This window comes from Hyaena hyaena, unplaced genomic scaffold (genome assembly GCF_003009895.1).
Source record: "Hyaena hyaena isolate Hyena2069 unplaced genomic scaffold, ASM300989v1 scaffold_614, whole genome shotgun sequence".
In the NCBI taxonomy this organism is placed as follows: domain Eukaryota; kingdom Metazoa; phylum Chordata; class Mammalia; order Carnivora; family Hyaenidae; genus Hyaena; species Hyaena hyaena.
The window spans coordinates 401,322-424,690 of NW_024081244.1; the positions used below are offsets into that span (position 1 = coordinate 401,322).

At 44.8% G+C, this 23,369-nt stretch overlaps 1 protein-coding gene across 4 annotated transcripts in view; it reads left to right on the top strand.

Annotated features, from left to right (window-relative positions):
- The window catches only part of CARMIL1 (capping protein regulator and myosin 1 linker 1), a 300,801-nt gene that overhangs the window by 252,670 nt on the left and 24,762 nt on the right, over nucleotides 1-23,369 (top strand). For all 4 annotated transcript variants that reach the window (XM_039257306.1, XM_039257307.1, XM_039257309.1 and 1 more), the window contains exons 30-32: nucleotides 6,730-6,796; nucleotides 7,000-7,196; nucleotides 20,890-21,002. In XM_039257306.1, the coding sequence (XP_039113237.1) occupies nucleotides 6,730-6,796; nucleotides 7,000-7,196; nucleotides 20,890-21,002 (377 nt within the window). The remainder of the gene's footprint in view (nucleotides 1-6,729; nucleotides 6,797-6,999; nucleotides 7,197-20,889; nucleotides 21,003-23,369) is intronic.

Below are 23,369 nucleotides of genomic sequence, written 5' to 3' on the forward strand. Positions count from 1 at the left end.
CACATTAGCACCTTCCTTTGCCAGTGTAGTTTTTTGATACCAGAATATAAACTGTAGGAGCCCAAAGACCATGTACTTATTTACTGTTCTACCCATCCCCTTCTCAAGAGTGCCTGGTACACAGTGGGTGCTCAGTAAATCTTTGTAGAATTTTAAATATTATAAAAATGTTCCTGCTAAAGTTGTAGCTGCATTTGACCACTACGGACAATCTCTCCCTCCTCCCCCCTTCCTCAGAGGTCCCACTGTCCTGAGTTTGGACGCTTCCTATTTATTTTGTATGTTAAAACATATGTGTATCCATGAACAGTCTATGGTTTTATTTTGTGTGGTGTAGGATTTACATAAATGGCATCATGCCGTAAGTATCTTCCTGAAACTTGCATTTTTCATTCAGTACCATCATTTGCGATTTGTTCATGTTGTTACACCTAAACCTTTTGGCTTTATTTTCCCCCTTTTAACTGCTATTCCATCATTTAACTAAATTCATTTTAATGATCTATTTCCCCGCTTAATAGACTTTTAGATTTTTCCAGCTCAGTGTAAGTCTATTACTTACACATGCGTCCTCACCCCCAGTCTTTGTCTTGGGAATAGGAAAATAGAAAAGTGATAGTATTACTGATGTTTCTAATCACTGCCAATAGTGATTCTAGAATAGTGCTTATCTAAGCACTATGAGGCCACTGAATGGCATTATACGTTGGGCTGTGCTGAGCACTTTATTTATTCACATTGTCTTATTTAATACAACAAGTTGTTTTACAGACTAGAAAACTAGTCTGACATTACAGAAACATTGGCCAAACTCCACAACCCCTTAAGTGGCAGACTCAGGATTTGAGCTCAGCTCTTGGATACCAAAGCCTTGGGTGTGAGACATACTTTTGAGAGGGGATGACATTTTCACTTGCTGGTTGTTGTCGTAATGGGAGATGTTGAGCCAACATAGTTAGCCGAGTTCCAAAAAGTGTGCAGGAGTAGAGGAATGAACGAATGGTCTTCGTTCTGTTGAAAAGTTGAGTTGTCCCATGTTCCCTCTCCGTAGGAACTTTTTTTTTTTTGCATGTCTGTCATTTTAGGGGTTGAACCAATGGAAAGGTTCCCCACCTTCACTTGTAATGATCTTCAGGTGGATAATTGGGGCAGAGCACTTGTCTTGTTGAATTAAGCTTTCACGAAGAGAAGGCAAGTCTAAAATCATTCGTGAGACATAACCATCAACTGTAACTACTTATGTGTGTATCCATAGTTATATCTTTAAGGAAGCTTTTCGAGGGGATGTGTATTAAAAAGGGGGGCAGAGTCGTTATCTCAGGCAATTCAAGAATATTTGGAAATGTATTTTTCCTTTTTCCGCCTTTCACTCAGCAAGGCTGTTTTCAATCTAATTTAATGAATCCTAAAATGAGATCTATTTGAAGGAAATTACCTAATAAAGTATGAAATTAGTCTGGAGACTGAGAATTTGGCACGTTGCTGATGGCAGCCTCTCTGATAAGCGGATAATACAATAATGATGAAAATAGTGGTGGTGGTGGTGGTTATGGGGAATGCCTTTGACTGGTGTGTCAGCTTTTTTCTGAACAGACTACTTATGTTCTCAAATCAAGCGGCCCCCGTTACTGTATCCTGTTGTGTATTGAGAAGAATCGGCACACAAAAAATAAAGCACCTGAAAAAAATGCTATCCCCAAGTAGATGGAGTAGGTAATCTTCCTCGGGATGTATTTTCAGAAAATTTGAAAAAGGATCCCCTCCAATACTTGGCTTTGACAAAGCCTGGCCTTCTACAGCTGAACTTGGTTGGTTTTTTTGTTGTTGTTATGCTTTGAAAAGCTCTTTTATTAATTTCCAAAGTATTAAGATGACCTAATAACTATTGATGAGGTTAAAAAAATTAGTTAGAGATTTAATATGAATTGTAAGGCATAAGGTATTATCAACATTGGTAACACTGTGGGTAGGTAACTGTTCTAGAACCTGACATCAGCTCCTTTCCTGAAAAGCTTTGGTGACTGACGAGGAGAGAAAATTCCAAGCTACCTCATCCCAAAGTGCAGTGGGGAGCAGAGGACGATGTAAGATCTCCCCAGAAGGGATGCCTGTACGTGCCCAGGGATACACTATCCCCATTTTGTTGCTGGGAGTGGCCTTTTGGCCCAAGAACCAAAGCCTGCATGGTTTCTGGTGTCCACCATGTGCCTTTGGCACTGACGAGGTCTCCATTCCCTAATGAGGTCAGTGCCTTCTGAGGTTCATAGATGGCATTCCACGCACACCTAACCAAAGAGGTAATATCTCTATGAGCTCCCGCTGTTTTCAAGCTATAATCGTGCTTCTGCTTTTAAAGAGCTGGGATGTACGCCTTCACCCCGTTATATACCTTGGCCTCATTCTTGCCTTTTTCCTTTGCTATGATGGCTTTTTATGGAGATTTTCTGTTTGTTTGTGACCCATGTCCCTCCCTCCCCTTTTCTTGTAATGCTGTTGCTTTATCTCTCTTCCATTCATATTTCTTTCCTTCCTTTGTGCTGCATGGAGACTCTCTGCTGTACAAGTGTAAGTATTCTGGGCGGCTCTGCAGCTTGTGGCTGTGCTTGTTTATAGTCCCGTGTCCCATCGGCTTGTGCTGCCCGGCTGGTCTCCCAGGAGACAAGTGTCGTCCTCCGGCTGGGGATGCTCATGAAACAGGCAGCAATTTGGAGGCAAGATTGCATTTCACAAGGCGCTTCAGCTAGCAAAGCAGGCGACGAATGTAAAGCATCCTAGCTGTGTCTACAAGCAAGCAGGGTGTTGATGAAGAGGGTACCAGCCTTCAAGAGGGGAAAAGCGCTTTTTCCATTCATGTTAAAAAAAAAAAAGAGACATGAGTCCTTAAGGTTTTCTTTTCCCTCCTCTGATTCTTGTTTCCCAGGGTTGTAGAAACTTGGCATGATTTCCTTTTTGTATTAGAAGAATTTTCCTAATCTTGTTTCCCAACTTTTTTTTTTTTTTTAACCAATCGGGTTAAAAATGTATATCATTTTTTAATGTTTATTTTTGAGAGAGAGAGACAGAGACAGAGTGTGAGTGGGGAGGGCATAGAGAGAGAGGGAGACACAGAATCTGAAGCAGGCTTCAGGCTCTGAGCTGTCAGCACAGAGCCCAATGTGGGGCTTAAGTCATGAGCTGTGAGATCATGACCTGAGCTGAAGTCGGACGCTCAGCCGACTGAGCCACCCAGGCGCCCCTAACCAAACAGGTTTCTATTTTGTTTCTTGTTTGTTTGTTTTAACCTCAGGGAAAAGAAAAGTACTTAGGGATTCTTGAGCTTGACATGAGAGTTTGTTGTTTATTCTTTGTACAAACTTGGGAAAACGAACAAGGAAACTTCTCCGTCCTATTTTGGTGGGATAGAAACAATTGAACTCTCATTTTAGAAAAACATGTCTAGGAATTATAGGTTCAGAGTGAGTTGAACAGGAAAAAATATGTGTTGTCAGGCTCAAACAGTAGCCCTTACCAGGTGGTACAGTAGACAGAGCGCTTGAACTACACGAGAGTACTTTGAATTCCATCATAGACTCTGGATCAAACGAGTAAGATTCTGAGCAGCATAGACATTGTGCTCCCTTCAGATTGCTGTAGAATAGGGCCATGCGTTTCGTTCACACTGTCTGCCACGGTGGGGCTTTGGTGATGTCAGGATGTGGAAGGTTGTGTTTAGGGCTCTCCTTCTAACGTTACATTTTAAAGGCTTTAACACACTGTTCCTCACGTTTCCTGAGTACACGAATAGTGAAAAGCACTTATGGCTCGCAAAGTGTATCTTCAACGGTAAAGGCATTTCATCTAGGCTTAAATAGTGGACAGTGCTAATGATGAATCGATTTATGAAGAGTCCGTTTGGTCTGCACGCCTCACCTGCTTCTGTTGCTAAACCCTCTTCATCTGAGAGGCACTCTGAGAGGCACTGTGTGATTTCCCCTCCCAGGAAATGCTTACACATTGACAAATGTCCAGGGCAGGAAACCAAGACCAAACAAACAGTCTGAGAAAACTAACCCTTTCATTTTGATACAGGAGCTTTAACAGTTCTAATGAGGAAGTAAAGCTAGATATTTTTTCCTAGGATGCAACTCCTCTAATCAGCAGGCATGAGAAGGGGAAGACAGGGGTGCATATAGACCAGATTTCTGGAACAACTTGGAATATTTGTTCCTAAATATATACTTGGGCACATAATCATAGCTCGCTCTTATGTTCCTGCTAGCTCGTGATGTATATGTAGTAAGATCATAGGACTGAGCCACTAAAGAGTGAGCAAGTTCATTTTTTTTCTATAAAACTATTAAGGAAGAAGAAATTCTGAAGAAAAGAAAAAAAAATGAGAGAGAAATGAAATTCGCTGATTTTCCCCCCTCTTTGTTGTTATACGTAAACCATGAGAAAGAAATCATGAAACAGTTCATCCATCGATAGGAATGTCTAAAATCAGGTTGGATTCTTAACACCAACTGTAGAAACCCGCCTGATTTCGAGTCCTGACTATCTTAGCAAAAGCCCATTGTCCCAGTCCAAACGTGGCAAACTTCAGAAGTAACAGATGTGTCCAATACAGTGACAGACTTGTATCTGAAATGCAGCTGTAACGAGCATATGAGATGAAGGAAGGCTCTGAGGCATTAGAGAGTCAAACTGAGCAGAGCCAACTAGTCTCCGTTTGGTGGATGGCAGCTGTCAGAAACCCTGAGTGTTCTGTTCACTCCTCAATGTGTCTGCAAAGTCAGGTTTACAGAGAGGCATCAGTGTGTAAATGTGTCTCTTTCTACCTGCCTTTTGTATTATTTATAAATGTTATATAGTAGATGTATTCTTTTATATATAATTCTGTCTCTAGGCATTCCTCTTTGTATGTTTAAAATTGTAATATATTTGAAATGTCATTATTGTTAAATGTTTTACACACATTTGGTATCTGTTATAAAGGTTAAAGAGGAAAACTTGAGCCAGATTATTTTTGCCCATACACACTTTTTCTATAAAATCAAGAGTCACAGGAAAAAATGTTGGAAGACATCATCATTCCATGCGTTTTTAAACCTCTTTCTTATTTGTGGCTGTCCAAATTAATTGGCTGGAAATTATAGCCCAAGCTGCTTCCTGACCCTTTTACCTATCATGGTTGTATGCAAAGTGGAGGGAATACTAAAGACATTTGTTTCATTAAACATCGCATGTATTTTGGTAGTTTGGCTCTCCTGAGAATTAATTATTCTTAGAGGTTGCCCATATGAATGGACCAGTCCGCCCACTCCCTATCTCAGTCAGCCACAAGGACAGTTCTTCCAGCCACAATCAGCCTGGACGCTGATTCCCTCTCCAGGTGCCTTGGGTTGACCCTTTCTTTGTACGTAGATATTCCTGAGATTGTCCGCCTTTAACAAAACCTCAGAAGAACCAAATCAGCAAGCTTTCACGGTGTACTTCAGGAAGACCAGTCTGGCTTTGAGTGTAATTGTTCATCCTTTTTCTCCTTTTTCTCTCAACAATAAATACTAGCAAAAGGATGTCATTACTAAAGCTGGCATAAAACTATTAGAACTGTGAAGTTGTTTGTTTTAAAGGTCACTATGAGTCAATTCATTCTTTGAACCAAAGAGAGATGGTCAACCTTGTGGCTGCTCTTTGAGAAAGCCTTAGAAGACACTCTATTAAATGAAAGACTACAAAGTAAGTTCTGTTATCTCTTACTTTACACAAAGACTAGTGTCCAGGATCAAACCGATTAAATCATCCCTAACATCCATTCATCTGTATATCGATTACGAAGGGTGTGGTTAGGAGGGGTGCCAGGCCAGCCTCATGAGGGGTCTGTCCCTGGTGCTGTTCCTAATGACACTTTGAATGGTGGCCTTTGTCATCTCTGTGACTCTGAAGGAAGAAACTTCAGATTTGAGAAGTGAGGACAGAGCTGCCTCCTGCCTTCATGGTGGTCCTATTGAAGGAGAAGCTACTGCCTTCCTTAGGGCTTAGCTTTATGTAATCAACAGTCGTCACCAATGCTTAAGTTTTGGTGGTTTGGATGTTGGTCCCGTTTTTTTTTTTTAAAGACTAACAGGATGAAAGACTATTACCGAGAAGTGACAGCAGACACAGACTTCTAAACCATGGCAACTTGCTCCTGGTTAGTCTTTGCCCATAATATGAAGGTCAAAATCTTGGTGGCAGAAGTGGGAAACGAAACAGTTACAGTACTTGAATCATCAAGGTGGCAAAGAGTTCAGTGCTGCCTTGGCAGTTGTGACCATGGTCATGAGCAGTGAACAATTGCAGTTTCAATTTGTAGCAAGTGATTTTTACCATTTTTAATTGTATTTTTTATGTCCATTTTAATATCCTCATGTGCAACTTGGAATTACATTCTGTACCATTCACAGTCCCTTTCCGCCATGTAAATACAGTGTAACTGATGAAGCCTGGGAGTGGTGGGGGAGGAGGGGAGAAGGAAGAAGTAGGCTGTATCAGCTGAGAACATTGTAAACATTTAGAAATGTGTGGGTTCAGTCTTCACAGGGAGGCTGTCACATGTGACGAGCCATCCTGGAAAGAAGGGAACCAAATACTGAGTTTCCACATTTGATCCCAGATGCTGCTTCAGCCCCGCCCCTCCTGAAATGTTACTGAAGTTTGGGAGGTGAATTTTGTGCGGCTGCCTCAGTGCTTCCTTTGTTTCATTGCTAGATGACGCCCAAGTCCAAACGGAAGAGTATCCATAGCCGGATGCTGCGGCCTGTTTCCAGGGCCTTCGGTGAGTTACTTCTGTATCCGTGAAGCACCCTCAGCGGGAACCTGGGGCCGCTCGGGGCTGTTTCCCAGGGATGCTCTATGGGAGCAAATGCTAAGGAGACGTCGGTGGTTTGTGGGTGCCTGTGTGCTCTCGGGCGATAGGCCTGACATTCCCTTTACATACAGAGGCACTGAGCTGCGGCCCGGGGCTCTGCTTTATTTCAGAGATGGAGTTTGATCTGGACAAAGCTCTGGAAGAGGTGCCAATTCACATCGAGGACCCGCCCTTCCCGTGCGCCAGGCAGGAGAAGCACAGCTCGGGGCTGATCGCTGAGCTGCCCTCTGAAGAAGGCAAGAAACTGGAGCACTTCACCAAGTTAAGGCCAAAGCGGAACAAGAAGCAGCAGCCCACCCAGGCGGCGGTAGGTGCCCTGAGTCCCCCCCACCCGTCCAGACACCCAGGGGAGTGCTCCCGACCCAGGGGGACCCCCGGAGAGAGGCCCAGGTGCCAGGCACAGCACGGAACCTTGTAGCGCAGGGAGCAGACCCTCCGCATGGCATCCAAGCCAGTATCTCTGCTGGCCGCTCAGCAGTTCTGGAAAAGATCATGCGGTAAAGTTCCCAAGGCCCCGGAGTGGAGGTTCCCTGGGAGGAAATCCTTGGAAAAGTAGCAACCCCGTGCGTGAGCTCAGTGGGTTCCATCCTGGAACGTGTAACGTCTGAGTCGGGTGGGGGGGGTGGGGAGGCCGCGGCGGCGTAAAGCCCCAAAGACCTGGGATGAGCTGCAGGTTGCCTGCGTGTGACTCGGGGTGCACACCTCTGCCCCTCTGGCCACACCTGCCTCTGCTCCTGATAACCTGCAAAGCCCAGGGGGCGAGGGGGGGTTCTCAGAGCCATGCGGAGCCCCCACCCCAGGTCCCCTGCAGGGGAGGGTGGGATGGGTTGAGCTGCTCGACCCTCACGTAGCTCTGACCCGCGCCCCTCTCTGGTTCACGCCTTCCCTCTCTGTTCCAGTCAGGCTTCTGGGAAGGGTTGGCGCCCCGCGCCTCTCTCGCCATCCCCGTCCCCCCGCAATCCTGCAGGATGCCTGCTCTGTCCCCACCTGCCTCTGCGGCCTCCCCGTCTCTCCTGACCTATCCCCTTCCGCAGTGTCTCAGCGGTTACTGGACGTAGAAAACTCCGCTTCCATGGGCCTCAGAGTTGCCCAGGCTGCTTCTTTTTTTTTTTTTTTTTTTTTAATTTTTATATAGTTTATTTATTTTTGAGACAGAGAGAGACAGAACATGAGTAGGGGAGGGGCAGAGAGAGAGGGAGACACAGAATCTGAAACAGGCTCCAGCCTCTGAGCTGTCAGCACAAAGCCTGACGCAGGGCTCGAACCCACGAACCGTGAGATCATGACCTGAGCCGAAGTCAGTCCCCCAACCGAGCCACCCAGGCGCCCCTGGGCTTCTTTTCCACCACCCGTCCGGTGATACCTTGGAGTGTGTTGCTGGCTGCCTGGGCCATGTGGGCCGAATCTGGGGTTACAGTCTGCGGCTGACTCCTGCCCAGTCTGCTCTGCTCTAGGCTCACTTGCGTCCTGAACTCCAGTGTCCTCAGGCTCAGCACGTTCAAACCTGGGAGTGGCTCTCTCTGTGAACCCGCCTTCCTCTCACATCCCTGACCCCAGTCTCTACCTCTGTGCTCCATAGGGCTGTGCTCGCAGGACCCCAGGCAAGGTCATCCTCACAGACTGGGTGTGCACAGTGCACAGCCTGAACAACCAACCATGGAGGCCGTGGCTCTTCCAGTGCCCGCTGTTCACAACTGTTACAGCTGCTTTTATAGCTCTTGTCATAGTGTTTTCTAAGCAGTCTCTCCTCCTCATCTATAAGCTTCACATAGGAAGTCGGGTGGTTTATTATCCTTGGATTTTTGCTCGGTGCTCAGTGTGGGTTTAGAATATGTTGGATGCTCATGGGTACTTACTGGATCCCACGTGGATGACTGCAGACCTTGATGGGTAAAGGTCCCAAAAATTGTGTACGTGGTCCGTCACTTATTCCTACCAACTCTGGCTTGTCATGTTGATTAATTTCTCTCCTTTGAATCTGAGTAGCATGACACGGCTTCAAAAAAACCAAGAAAACAGCATTAGAGCATTGTTTTCTCATTTACTTGATTTTAACTTTTTAGTACATGGTTACATATTCTTAGAAGAATAGACTTTTATAAATTTTATTTTTACTTTTTTAAATATCTTAATGTTTATTTGTTTTTGAGAGAGTACAAGTCAGGGAGGGGCAGAGAGAGAGGGAGACACAGAATCTGAAGCAGGCTCCAGGCTCTGAGCTGTCAGCACAGAGCCCGGCGCAGGGACTCAAACTCATGAACCATGAAATCATGACCTGGGCCGAAGTCAGACACTTAACCACCCAGGCGCCCCCAACTTACTTTTAAGTAAGGCCTCCTTAGAAAGGGGAAAAGATGGCCTCCCCCACGCTGGATTCTAGATGGTCACTGATAAGCAGCTCCTCTTTGGCTCTTTCCATGTGGAGGGTAGTTAGCAGTGTGACTTATATGCACAGTGATGGCTGAAGTGTTTCCCTGATCAAGTCTGTGACCACAGAAGGAGAATGTTGTGACCATGTTGAAAAGCCCAGAAGGGAAGGGAGAAAGCTGAGACCAAGGCTCGTGGAGAAATGCACTCTGTACACGCTGTGGAGGTTTTCACTTCGCCCACAGCAAGGCCGGGAGGCGCGGGCTCGCACACCCCAGGCCGTCCCGTCCTGGGAGCCCTGCGGGGAGCACAGGGTGTGTCCTGAAGCAGTTGGCTGTGGCCGTGGGTCCAAGCCCACCTCGCCTCTTCCCAGAGGCTTGGTGGATGAGAAACATGGCGCACCTTGCTTTCTTTGGGCTCATGACGAAACTGTACTGATTTATGATCCCACAGCACTTGCAGTTTTCAAAGTCCCTTCCTATCGCTCGACTCTGTGCAGTGGCCCCATTTTCAGCCGAGAGTGAGGGGATCACAGCTTGGCTTCCTCACGAGTTCCGTAGCCACAGTCACTTACTGTTATTATCTTGGTTTGGTTTTGCTACGGTGGAGTAGACTCAGTCTCTCCTCAGTCTGTTTTAACTTTTCTAGAACTTGTCCTTGACCTCTGATGCCCCTCCTGAGCCTTCCTAAGTATCAGAATGCTCAGAACCAAGTTGTGCCTTTTCTTTCTCTTTTCTTTTTACTTTTAACATTTCTGATGCCAAATGTGCGGGTTCCCCTACCCTGCGCCCCCTTCCCCAACTAATTCTTCAACTCTTGACACCAACTGAGTGTCCTACAGTTCACTTCAGTTCTGACACCCCCTGGAGTTAGCCTGGACCCCACAGGTTAAGGGCTCAGGGGCACCCCCACTTCCAACACCAGTGCCAGGGTGTCATCTGTACCTCTGACCAACTGATGGTAAATTCCAGAGAGGGTCCCATGCCCCGTTCCCTGGGTATGATAATTTGCTAGAATGGCTCCCAGAACTCAAGAAGACACTTCACTTATTATTACTGGTTTATTGTAAAGGACGCAGCTCAGGGACAGCCACACGGATGAGATGTGTAGGGTGAGGTGAGGGAAGCCCTTCTCTGGGCAAGTCCGCTCCCCACACCTCGTGTGTCCCGGAGGATCCATTAAGTAGGCTTGGGCACGACTGAGTAAATCGTTGGTCCTTGGTGACTAGCTCCGTCACCAGGCCCTCGTTCCTCCCCAAGGTCAGGGGCAGGGCTAGAAGTCCCAGCTGTCCTGTTGTGTGGTTGGTTTCTCTTCCCCTTAACCCGAAGCTGCCTCGGAGGCCCCCAAGCTTTTTATTGTAAACTCAGAAATGGTTGGAAGGGGCTTGGTACAAGTAACAGAAGATGCTCTTAGAAGCTCTATCACTCAGGAAACGTCAAGGGTTTTAGAAACTGTGTATCAGGAACCAGGATGCTTCTGGTAGCCCACAAGGCTAAGTGAAATGCCAACTGGTCCAAACTTGGATTACTTTGTTGTAACTTTGACTCCTGTGCCAAAAATATACAAATAAGTATCTACGTAAATATGAATGGAAGACAACTATTTTAAAAAAATGAATAAAAATTTAATCTCCGGTCAAAGTACGATTCTTATAAACTACCAGACATCTTAGGAATAATTGGTCTAGACATTTTACCTATACATTTTAAGTCTTTACTGAACCTCTTGAAAAAAAGAAAAAACTATTTTAATAACAAGAGATAAAATATACCAGTTTTTTTCTTTTTGTCATTTCATTAATGAGTATGTAAGAACGGTTAATCAGGACATCATGGCTGCTTAATCCGTAGAATTGAAGCTTGGGGTGTAGTCATGAGCGACAGACATGAGAGACTCAGCTGATGGGGCCCCTGTCTCCCTGGGAATGTGTGTCTGGACATGGGATCTTTCTAAGCCGGAGGCAGCTTGCTTCTAAAATACCAGCACTGGGGCGCCTGGGGGGCTCAGTCGGTTCAGTGCCCAACTCTTGACTTCGGCTCAGGTCATAACCTCATGGTTCGTGGGTTCGAGCCCCACATCGGGCTCTGTGCTGGCAGTGTGGAGTGTGCTTGGATTCTCTCTCTCCTCTCTCTCTTTATGCCCTTCCCTACTCACTCTCTCTTTCTCTCTTTCTCTCTCTCTTTCTCTTTCTCTGTCTCTTTCTGCCCTTCCCTGCTCATTCTGTCTCTTTCTCTCTCTGTCTCTCAAATAAATAAACATTTAAAAATAATAAAATAAAATTCCAGGACTGCCCACATTATTGAGTTGCCGTGAGAAATAAATGGAATAAAAGTATACAGGCCTTTATTAAATGTAAATATTGTTCCTCAAAGCCAGTATTCCCATTTTATTAATATTAACTCTTTACTATATTAATCTTTGCTTTCCCCTTATCTCCTGTTCCCCTTCCCTGACACTATAGTGGAGGAGAAAGAGGCGAATGTCCCTAGAAACAGATTCATATTATCCTTAGGTACTCTAATTTGGAGGATTTTTACTGATTTTATTAAGGAGCAAGCCAGCTATTCTATAAAAATTCACATTCAAAAACTATGTCCTTCGTAGAAATGACGTGTAGAAAGTCTGCTTTGGGGATGGGAGCTTCCGGTGGACAAACCGGAAGGGCGGCAGTGCCATTGCCAAAGGACCAGAGCGTGCCCGCGGACCTATGAGAGGGCACCCCAGGCAACAGAGGGGGCTGCCATGGGGTGGGGGTCAGGCCAAACTCCTGCTGTTCTAGGCTGTGCTCTTGCTCACATCACAGTCTGACGTACACAAGCCTGGTCAGGGGACCCCACGGTGGTCATTCAGGGACACAGGCTGCTTTCGTTTGTGGCTCTAGCTCCTCCTTGGTCCTTGGAGTCCTGTCCACTCAGCCAGAGGATGACAGGAGGCCCTTGGGTTCCCACACAGGAGGTTTGATGGCCGGTGTGACGGTGATACCGTCAACCAGCGCGTGGCCGAGGGGCTGCCCCGCGTGTGAGCCTGAGAACCACGTTCTGACCATGACGCCTATCGGGCAGGTGCCCGGGCTTCATGCGCATCCACTCCCAGGTAGCCCGGCTTCTGTCCCCCTCACCTGGTGTCCCCATGGGCAAAAAAGCATTCCCTAGCGCCTGGAGGGCTCAGAGGTTAAGCATTGACTTTGGTTCAATTCATGACCTCACAGTGGGTGGGTTCAAGCCCCATATCCGGCTCCCTGCTGTCAGCACAGAGCCTGCTTTGGGTCCTCTGTTCCCCTCTCTCTGGGCCCCGCCCCTGCTCCCTCCCTCACTCTCTCAAAAAAAAAAAAAAAAAAAAGAAGAAGGAAGGAGGGAAGGAAGGAAGAAAGAAAGGAAAAGGAAGGAAGAGAGGAAAACAGTGCACAGAATGAGATTCTGGAAGGCTCACGGGTTCTAGCTGTGTGGCCACTAACTAGCTTCATCTCCACCAGAGGGAATTCTATAGACGATCTGCTCAGTGTTCAAGGGAGAATGGTGCCCAGGGCAAGTGACCGAGTTGCCCGTGATCGTGCTCTGAATTATTACTGTGTGTCACGCGGTGGCTTTTCTCCACCTGACACCCGGCGTTCGCTCACCCAGTTTCTGGCGCGGCCCCACGCTGCTTAGCCCAGGGACGAACACACTAACTCTGATCAAAACGGACTAACTCCCGGGTAATCCATCATCTCCCACATGCGTCAAATCACGGTATCACGAGGCTAGAAGGCATTTCAGTGACCTCTTGTCCAGCCCCTCACCAAGTCCTTCATCTCTACACGGTCATCAGTAGTTGACCCTTCTGTCTACAGTGACCTCGCTTGGAAGCGGCCGTTTCCTAAAAGCTCTGGGTGTTGGCGTGTTAGTTTCTATGTGTTGCTAAAATCTCTTACTAATTGTAACCTCGCCGCCTTGTTACTGTCATCTGGTGTGGCTCATGTCATTTAAATCTCTCCTCAGCACACTTACAGATGTCTGTGTTATTACCAGCTCTTTCCCTCACTGATCTAAATTCCCTCTGCCCTTTTGATGTCCCTCCTGTGACACTGCCTGCAATCTATTTACGGTTCTTTGTTACTCTTTTCTGAATCAGCTGTGGGGTGGCACCCAAAACAAAATAGGACCCTTTTAGTAGGATCTGGCCATATCACCTCCTTCCTTCAAATTACTGTATTTCTATTTATTCATCCACAGATTATATTCACACACAAAAAAATAATTCTCGTATAGTTAGCATACAGTGTTATATTAGTTTCAGGTGTACAGTATAGTGGTTCGGCAGTTTTGTACATTACTCAGAGCTATTTGTGATAAGTGTGCTCTTAATCTCCTTCATTTATTTCCCCTCTCCTTCCCCACCCCCCAACTTCCCTCTGGCAACCATTAGTTTGTTCTCCATAGTTAATTAAGAATTGGTTTTTTGGTTTGTCTCTTTTTTCTGTTTGTTTTGTTAAATTCCACATATGAGTAAAATCATATGGTATTTATCTTTTTCTGACTGACTAACTTCACTTAGCATAATATACTCTAACTCCATCCATGTCACTGAAAATGGCAAGATTTCATTCTTTTCAATGACTGGGCAATGTTCCATACCTTATGTACACCATATCTTCTTTAGACACTCATTTAAAGATGGACACTTGGGCTGCTTCTGTAATTTGGCTGTTGTGAATAATGCTGCAATAAACTAAGGGTGCAATAGCTTTTTGAATTAGGGTTTTCATATTCTTTGGTTAAATACCCAATAGTGAAATTACTGGATTGTATGGTATTTCTTTTTTTAGGTTTTTGAGGAACCTCCGTGCTGTTCTCCACAGTGACTGCACCAGTTTACATTTCCCACCAGCAGCACCATGACTCATGTCCTCACCAACACTCATTGTCTCTTGTGTTTTTGACTTGACTGGTGTGAGGTGATATCCCATGGTGGTTTTGTTTTGCATTTTCTTGATGATGAGTGATGTTGGGCATTGATTCCTGTGTCTTTTTGGCCATCTGGATGTCTTCTCTGGAGAAATGTCTGTCCATGTCTTCTAGATTATTTGGGGATTGTGTGTGTGTGTGTGTGTGTGTGTGTGTTGAGTTGTAGAAGTTCTTTATATATTTTTGTTACTAACCCCTTATGGGATGTGTCGTTTACAAATATCTTCTCCCATTCAGTAGGTTGTCTTTCAGTTTTGTTGATTGTTTCCTTTGCTGTGCAGAAGCTTTTTATTTTGATGTTGTCCCAATAGTTTTATTTTTGCTTTTGTTTCCCTTGCCTCAGGAGACATATCTAGAAAACTGTTGCTATAGTCAATGTCGTAGAAATTATTGTCTGTTCTCTCTTCTAGAATTTTTATGATTTCAAGTCTCACATTCAGGTCCTTAGTCCATTTTGAGTTTACTTTTGTATTTGGTGTAAGAAAGTGGTCCCATTTCAGTCTTGCGCATGTTGCTGTCCTGGTATCCTGACACCGTTTGTTGAAGAGACCTTTTCTCATTGTGAATTCTTGCCTCCTTTGTTAAAGATTAATTGACCATGTAATCGTGGGTTTATTCCTGGGCTCTCTGTTCTGTTCCATTGATCTATGTGTCTGTGTTTGTGCCAGTACAGTACTGTTTCGATTATTACAGCTTTGTCGTATATCTTGAAATCTGGGATTGCGTTACCTCCAGTTCTATTCTTCCTTTTCAAGGTTGCTTTGGTTAGTTGAGGTTTTTGCAGTTCCAGACAAATTTGTTCCAGTGTTTAGAAAAATGCTGTTGGTATTTTCATAGGGAATGCATTAAATCAGTAGATTGCTTTGAATAGTATGGACATGCTACAGTATTTGTTTTTCCAGTCCATGAACATGGACTGTCTTAACATTTGTGGTATCATCTTCAGTTTTTTCATCAGTGTTTTGTAGTTTTTTGAGTAAAGATCTTTCACCATCATGGTTAAGTCTATTCCTAGGTATTTTATTCTTTTTGATGCATTTGTGAATGGGATTTTGTTTTGTTGTTTTGTTTTAATGTTTATTTACTTTTGAGAGAGACAGAGCGTGAGTGGGGGAGGAACAGGGAGAGAGGGAGACACACAAAATCCGAAGCAGGCTCCAGGCTCAGAGCCTGACGCAGGGCTGGAACCTATGAATAGTAAGATCATGATCTGAGCTGAAGTTGGCCGCTTAAAGCCACCCAGGCGCCCTGGGATTGTTTTTTTGTTTTTTTTTTGTTTTTTTTTTTTTAATTTCTTTCTGCTACAGTATTATTAGTATATAGAAATGCAGTAGATTTCTGTATATTGATTTTGTATCCTGCAAACTTACCGAATTCATTTATCAGTTCTACTAATTGTTTGGTGGAGTCTTTAGCAATTTTTCTATGTATAGTATCATGTCGAGTGAAAGTTTTATTTCTTCCTTACCAATTTGGATGCGTCTTAATTTCTTTTTGTTGCCTGATTGCTGTCGCTAGAACTTTCCGTACTATCTTGAGTAAAAGTGGTGAGAGTGAGTTTTTTAATAGCTGCACCATCTCAGTGACTGGTTATTGGTCTTACTCAGGCAAGGCCTATAATCTTCTGTTATTTATAACCGTATTTCAGACAGAGGAAGGCGGGGCACATACATCAGGAAATCTGAACTTACCCAGAAGTCCTAGCATACTTTTTGTAACATCTCACTGTCCAGAAATGAGCCACATTTCAAACCTCAGGTGCAAGAGCATCTGGGAAGGTCATGTATTTCACTTGGTCATGTTGATGCTCCAGATGAGTCAGAGTTTTGACACTGAGTAAAGGAGAGAGTCTTCTACAAACTGGATAAGCCCAGAGCTGTTTCTGCGGCTATTTAATCAGCTGAGAAAGTTTCCTTCCTTGTTTGCTAACTTTTTTTTTTTTTCAATGAATACTGTTTTAATTTAATTGACTTTTTCTTCAGCATTTCTGGAAATTGATCATTTATTTTTCTCTTTTGCTATTGTGGTGAACTGCAATCACAGACCTTTCTAATGTTATACCATTTTTGATAATAATCATGATATTCTTGCTTTTTAAATTTAATCCTAGTATAATTAACATACAGTGTTAAATGAGTACCAGGTGTATATTCTTGCTTTGTTTTAATATCCTGCTGGGCTTTGTTTACCATATTTTATTGAGATTTTTTTTTAATCTGTGTGCATAAAGAAGAGAGATCTGTAGTTTTCTTATTCTTGTTTAGACCATCCATCTGCTTTGGGTTTTGGAATTATACTATCTTCATAAAATTAGTTTGGAAATTCTCCTTTTTTTTTTCTCTGGGACAGTTTGTATGTAATAGAGATTTTCTGTTCCTCTCCTGGGAAGCCATCTGGGCCTGATGTGTTGTATATGTGGAGGTGATCCTTACATGTAGAATTCCTTTTGTAGGGATTTGATTTCTTTTGTTATAGATCTAATCAGCTTACCTAATTCTCTTTGAGACCGTTTTGGCCATTGATATTTTTCTAGGATATTGTCCACTTACTCTAATGTTCATGTAGTTGTTTATAGAATTCTAACAACTTTTCAATCTCTCCTGTATCATGTTTCTGTGCCCCGTGTTTCTTCATTTCTGATATATTTAATGTTTCTCTCCTAATTTTGCGAGGCTGTCTTTTATTAGTCTTTTTTTTGAAGAATCAGCTTTTAGTTTTATTAGTCCTCTTAAGTTCGTTAATTTTTGCCTTACATTTTTATTATGTTTCCTTCATTTTATGCCTTTTGGGTTCCTTATATGACAGCTTAGCTCTCACCGCTCCATGTTTCTTACTGCCTAATATATGCATGTAAGGTTCCAGGACTGTTCAGCTTGCTAATTAGCACTCTTTGGGCGTGTGTGTTCAGAGTTACTAATAATACGCTAATTGTCCCTCCTTCCCGCTCACCTCTCTCCATCCGGCCTATGGAGACATTCCGAGAGAGTTGACAGCTCTTGTCAGAACCCAGGCGCACCACCCATGGTGTCCCCGTGGTGCGTTCATCTTCATAATCCTGGCGGAGGGTGGTCTGAGTTGCCATTAGTGCTCATAATCACCGGCTTATCCTCGAAGCATTCACAAATGGGCCTTTTAGCGTGTATTCATACACCAGAGGCACAAAATCTACCTTCTTGAGTTTTTTCAAGTACCGCCAGCAGCCAGTCGAATGCCCTATTTTATTTGCAGAAGCCCCTCTGTGAGTGCAGTTGCAATCATCTCTTCCAGCTGGCCTGGGGAGATGGTGTGGTTCCCCCCGCCCCCACCCCAGAAACCACACTACACTTTTTACTGCTTTTTTAAATTTAATTTTATTTTTAAAATTAAAAAAATTATTTTATTTAAAAAAAAATTTTTTTTAATTAAAAAAAAATTTATTTATGGGGGGGGCAGGGAGAGGCAGAGAGACAAAGGAGAAAGTGAATTCAAGCAGGCTCAGCACTGTCAGCACAGAACCCAGTGCGGGGCTCAAACTCACAAACCGTGAGACCATGACCTGAGCTGAAGTCAAGAATTGGACGCTTAACCCACCGAGCCACCCAGTCATCCCTGTGCTACAGCATCTAGTCTGAAATGTATTCTCCTTGATAGAAAGACCAAAGTCAAATGGGATCCAGAGAACTTCTGATGTCTATATGTCCCTTCCTTTCCTTTTGCTGGAAATTGAGCTAAAACAGCGTGTGTGTTTGGCCTCGAACTGTTTTGACGAACTGTATTTCTTTTTTGTGTTCGGTTTTTGTGCCCCTCTTCATATAAGCTGCGGACGTCTCCACTTCCTATCCTAACAGATGTGTTTTAAACCACACCTCATTGAAGATCTCCCAGTGATACTGGGCTGCCCGTGACCTCTCTGCTCACAAGTGTCTTCATGTCTAAACTGACAGGGTCAACGTGGGGACCCATGTCGGTGGTCCGTCCAGCCCTGAAAGCCACTCATCCTGCAGGAGAGCAGACCACTTTGTTGAGCCCTGTGCGCCTCCATCCCCGAAACCCATTGATGTCCCTCCTCCCTGACCCCAGAGAACTTTCTGTGCTCGCTGCGAATTCTGTTTCAAAGCAGGAAGAAAGGAACAGGATGAGAAGAGAAATTTACGCTGGTAGAAAGTAAATTTTTTTTCTCAGAACGGGAAAGGGAATTTGTGAGGAAGCCTCGGAGGGGAGGCGTGGGTGCACCAGATGGAAGCCCTGTTTAGGACCATATGTCCTGGGCTCCTACCCTGCCCATCCGTCAGTCAGGTGAGCTTTGGGGGTCCCCCTCACCCTCTGAGCCCCTGTTTCCTGTGACTGACCAAAAACTACGATAAAACTATCTTTCCTTTTCAGTGCAAAAGGTACCAGTGAAATGAAATCATAGCGTGCGAGATGCATGTAAACTATGAACCGTTGTACAAACACCGGCAGCCATTGTTACCCTGGAGATCCCGCTCTCCATTCTTTTCCGAGAGGAAAGTGCTAAGAACAAGTTCTGTGCTTCTTTATCTTTTATAACAAAAGTTACTCATGAGCTTTCAGGCTGTCACTGAATTCTGCAACTTTGCTGATTCTCTGCTCTATAAGAACACACAGCAAAACCTTGCTCCAGTGTAAAGCACTCTTCAGAGAAGTGTAATTGTTTTTATCCACATTTCACGGGGTTCTTTTGTCCATTGTCTGTTATCTGCACACTTTCAGCAGTTCACAAACATGAACTCACATACACCGTCCATTTTCATAAAGGAGATTTCCCAGGGAGCGAATGGATGATTGCCTAAAGCAAATGATTCGCCTTTTCTTTAAAGGAAGGACGCAGGCACAGGTGTTTGCAGAGCCCTAGAGGCAACTTGACACTTGCAGACCAGGATTACAGAAGCCACTTCCCCACCGCTCTGTGGCAGGACCTCCAGCCCCAATATCCCGGCCGCAGGAGAATGTGTTCTCGTGCCGGAAGGAATGGGCAAGAGACGCGCTTTCTTGGGCCTGCAACCTGTGGGTGTAAAATAGTGACTTCATACACCATTGCAGACACACGTCAGACTCACTGCTGAGCTCACTGCGGGTGTTCCACTCAAAGCCAGTTCTGACTTGGTAGGTGACGTCCTTACGGCTTCTCTCCTAAGACCCAGGCTTTCAAGTGTCTGCTGGACGCCCGGCCCTGCGTTCCCCACAGCACCTCAGACGCTTGTCAGAAACTGGACTCATCATGTCCTTCCACTCTGGTCCTGGACCTCTGTTCCCTAGAACCACGCTCCCATTCACACAGCCTAGAACCTTCAACATCATCTGAGGTACCTCCTTTCTTGGTACTCTCATTTCTCCAAGCCTTAATTTCCTCCTCATCTCCTCCAGATTAGACTGGACTATTACAGGAATCTCTCTTGTGTGTTCCTGAACAGATTCCCCTACTTACAGGGGCGCCTGGGGGGCTCAGTTGGTTAAGTGACCGACTTCAGCTCAGGTCATGATCTCACTGTTGGTGAGTTGGAGCCCCGCGTCGGGCTGTGCTGACAGCTCGGAGCCTGGAGCCTGCTCCCTCTCTCCCCCCACGTGTTCTCGCTCTGTCTCTGTCTCTCAACAATGAATAAATGTTTAAAAAAAAATTCAGTTCCCCTGCTTACAATCCCTTGCTTCTCCCAACTTCATGCTAGAATTATCTGGAATTATCTGAACAAAATACAGGTTGGGCCATGCCACTCTTTTGTGGGATCCCTATCGCCTACTGAGTGAATTCTGCACTCTTCAGCATAAGATTCAACGCTGTTCACCATTGGTCCTTTTATCATTAGCTGGGAAGTATTCATTCAGCTAGAGATAACGAGGGATATGCGACTAAAAATGGGTGAAAAATACTGGTTTTCTCAGCAGGAAACCCAGACGTCTCAGGACCAAGGACTGGCTTGTGCAGCCGCAAAGCGTACGCACCCCTCTGCTCAATCATCCTCCACATGTTGGCTCTGGTCCTCAGGCTTGTACCCCCTTGCGGTCCAGGTGGCCACTGTAGCTCAGGCATCACGTCCCGCCACGTATAACCACACAGAAAACATACGCTCCTTCCTCTGCAGGAAACCGTGTTCACGAGCCGCTAGCAGATTTCCCTTCGTGTCACCAGCAGTGTACCCTATGCCATGCCTACCAGTCATGGGCCCGGCAGTAGACTTGTGGGATTTGGCTTCTAAAAACCTTGAAGTCAGGCTTTTCTTCCCGCAAGAAGGAAAGGGAGCAGGGGCTGGGGTCAGAGTGGCCGCCGTTCACATCTGCCGCGGTTTGCACTGAGTACTTAATCCCTCGCATGCTCAGCTGGCCCCTGGCCACTGGGATCCTCTCCAGCTCAGACCCTGGCATCTGGTGCATTTTGCCGTGCATTCCCTGTTCCCTCAGATCACCTGCAGTGCTCTCGCTGCCTGTAGGAAGCTGGACTCTTGCCGGCCGCCGGCTCTGACGTGCCCGCCGGCGTCAACCCCGCACCGGGCCGTGTGGCCACGGCGCATTCCTCACCTTTGTGTCCATCTGTCCTTGCCACACGTTGAGCTCGTGGCATCCATTGCAGTAGCGCAAGGGCCTTGTTCAGTCAGTGCTGTGCTTCCCAGGACCCTTGCTGCGGGGACCTGCATGTGACAGTCATGTTTGCTGAGTGACATTGACTGTAAATTGCCATTTCGCCTGTTTGGTCTGCAGGTCTGCGCTGCAGGCATCGTCTCCCAAGAAGGGGAGCAGAACGGTCTCATGGGGAGAGTGGACGAAGGTGTGGATGAATTTTTCACCAAGAAGGTGACCAAGATGGATTCCAAGTGAGTTCAGAGTCATTTCACTAATAATACTGTTTAACTCACCTGCAAATGACTAAGTTGCAATTCAGCTTACTATACCAAGGTGTATTTGTTTTATTTATATGTATTATGTGGGATTTAGTCTTCACATAGTTTGCAAAATGTACTCTCCAGACCAGCAATTGTCTCTGTCAACTGGGAACTTATTAAAAATGCAAATTCTCAAGCCACTGCCCCAGACCCACTGAATCAGAGACTCTGGTCCCATGACCAGGCCATCTGTACTTTAGTAAGCCCCCAGGGTAAACTGAGGCATGCTTAACTTTGAGAACCATTGTCCTGTTCTAAAATAGACCACAGAACATACCAGGGTATTTTTTTTTTAGGGCTTTTTCACCATCACCTGGATCCCTTTATCATAGGGCAGTGAACTTCAACAGCCCACATTACTGATGTCTAAAGTCTCCTTGTTCATAATTTGATGTACATTGGGGGCCCTGTATCCTGCTAAATGCTGCAGCTTCAGTAGACGGCATCACAATGGCAACAGAGTTAGCGAAGAGGCTGCAAGGGCAGCTTCTAAAGCATTTCTTCATTTTCTTATCCCTGAGTCATTCTTCCTTAAAAAGACAATTCTTTTATGACCTTTTATTAACAGTGTTTAACCTAGAAGACTCCAGACGTTAAGCGTGGTTTGTAGCCAGTTATTTAACCCCCAACTAAAATGCAGATGTGTCCCCAAAGTCGCTCTTGACGTGGATTTGAGTCTGTAAGGTATTCTTCACCTTGAGTCAGCAAATCCGGGGATGAATTGACACCATCCTGATAAGCCGAGGGTGGGCAGGCTGGGCCTGGGTAGGGACGAAACCGGTCCATTCCCTAGATGGATGTGCCTTATCTTGCCTCTGCAGAATGGTGAGTTGGAAATCAGCTAAGTTTTTACATCTGTAACGGTATAACTTAGTGCATGTTATAAGCTTCAGGACCCAATTATTTGTCTTCTTTGACACTGACCTTGAAGCCTGGCGTACTAGGAAAGGTGCTGTGCTCCTGTTCTTCAAGAGCCAGCTCCAATGTCACTTATTCTTTGAAGCTGTCTCACAACGGCTCCTCTCCTGCCCCGAGATTAATTGCTCTTTCTCTCCTGCTGACTCAACGCTTTTTTTTTTTTTTTTTTTTTTGCTGTTAGAGAACACATCACCCTTTGAGCATTTCTTTGGTTTTAAATTTTTTCACAGTATGAGGAATGGACAGGTGTATTCTCAGTGTCTTCAAGTGAGACCAACATAATCAGAGGGAACTGGAAATTCCCTTTTCATGATTTGCTTTCAAGTCTTTTTCCCCCCAGAAATGCTGCTTTTCAGAAGCAACACCCAGGTCTTACTGTTTGTTGTAACCTCGGTGTCTGACACAGCCCGGATTCTGTAGCCTGCTTTCAGTCACAGCTGCCTGAACGAATTTAGGCAGCCTTGGCCCATATCCCTGCAAACCGCAGACCCACCTCCTCAAGTTCAGATGTCGATATGTGATCCATGGAGAGGTTTATGCACATTTGATCTGAACCATTTGTATTACACCTGCTTCTGTGTGATTTCCTGTATCCGTATGATGCCTTCTGTAACAGGCTCTGAGTGAAAGTTGGGCATATTTACAAAGTGGACAGTCCACTCTACAAAGATACTGCTCTGAGTATGTTCCAGTGCACAGACAGACAGAATTAGACATCAGTTGTCATCAAATAATGATGGAATCTACCAGAAGTTTTGATTTTTTTTTCATTTTATTTTGTTATATAAAAACAGACTGTCAGTTTGATATGTAAAGGGCTAGGCATAGGTAAATCGGCAAGCTCTATGAAGAAAGTTTGAAAATCAAAGTTATAAATGTTCATCGTTTAAAATCAGATGTTGGGGCGCCTGGGGGGGCTCAGCCGTTTAAGCCTCTGACTTCAGCTCAGGTCATGATCTCATGGTTTTGGAGTTTGAGCCCCTCATCGGGCTCTGGCTGATGTCTCAGAGTCTGGAACCTGCTTCAGATTCTGCATTTCCCTCTCTCTCTGGCCCTTCCCTTCCCCCTCTCTCTCTCTGTCAGAAATAAATAAACATTAAAAATATTTTTAAAAACATAAATAAAATACCAGATGCTGTACAAGGCTTTGTACCAAAAGACAGGAGAAAAAAAAAAAACACCAGAAAGCAAAAACCAGAAAACAAAACTCCATTGTTTCTTTCCCCACTCCTTATTCGCCAAGGGCAATTAATTTCTATGCCTTTAGCTATTTATTTTTTATTTTTGCTTCCATATTCTTCAATAACAGTTTTTGCTATTTCCTGTTTTTCAGTTTTAGATAGTAAATATGACTGTTAACTTTTCACTATGCAGGATGAT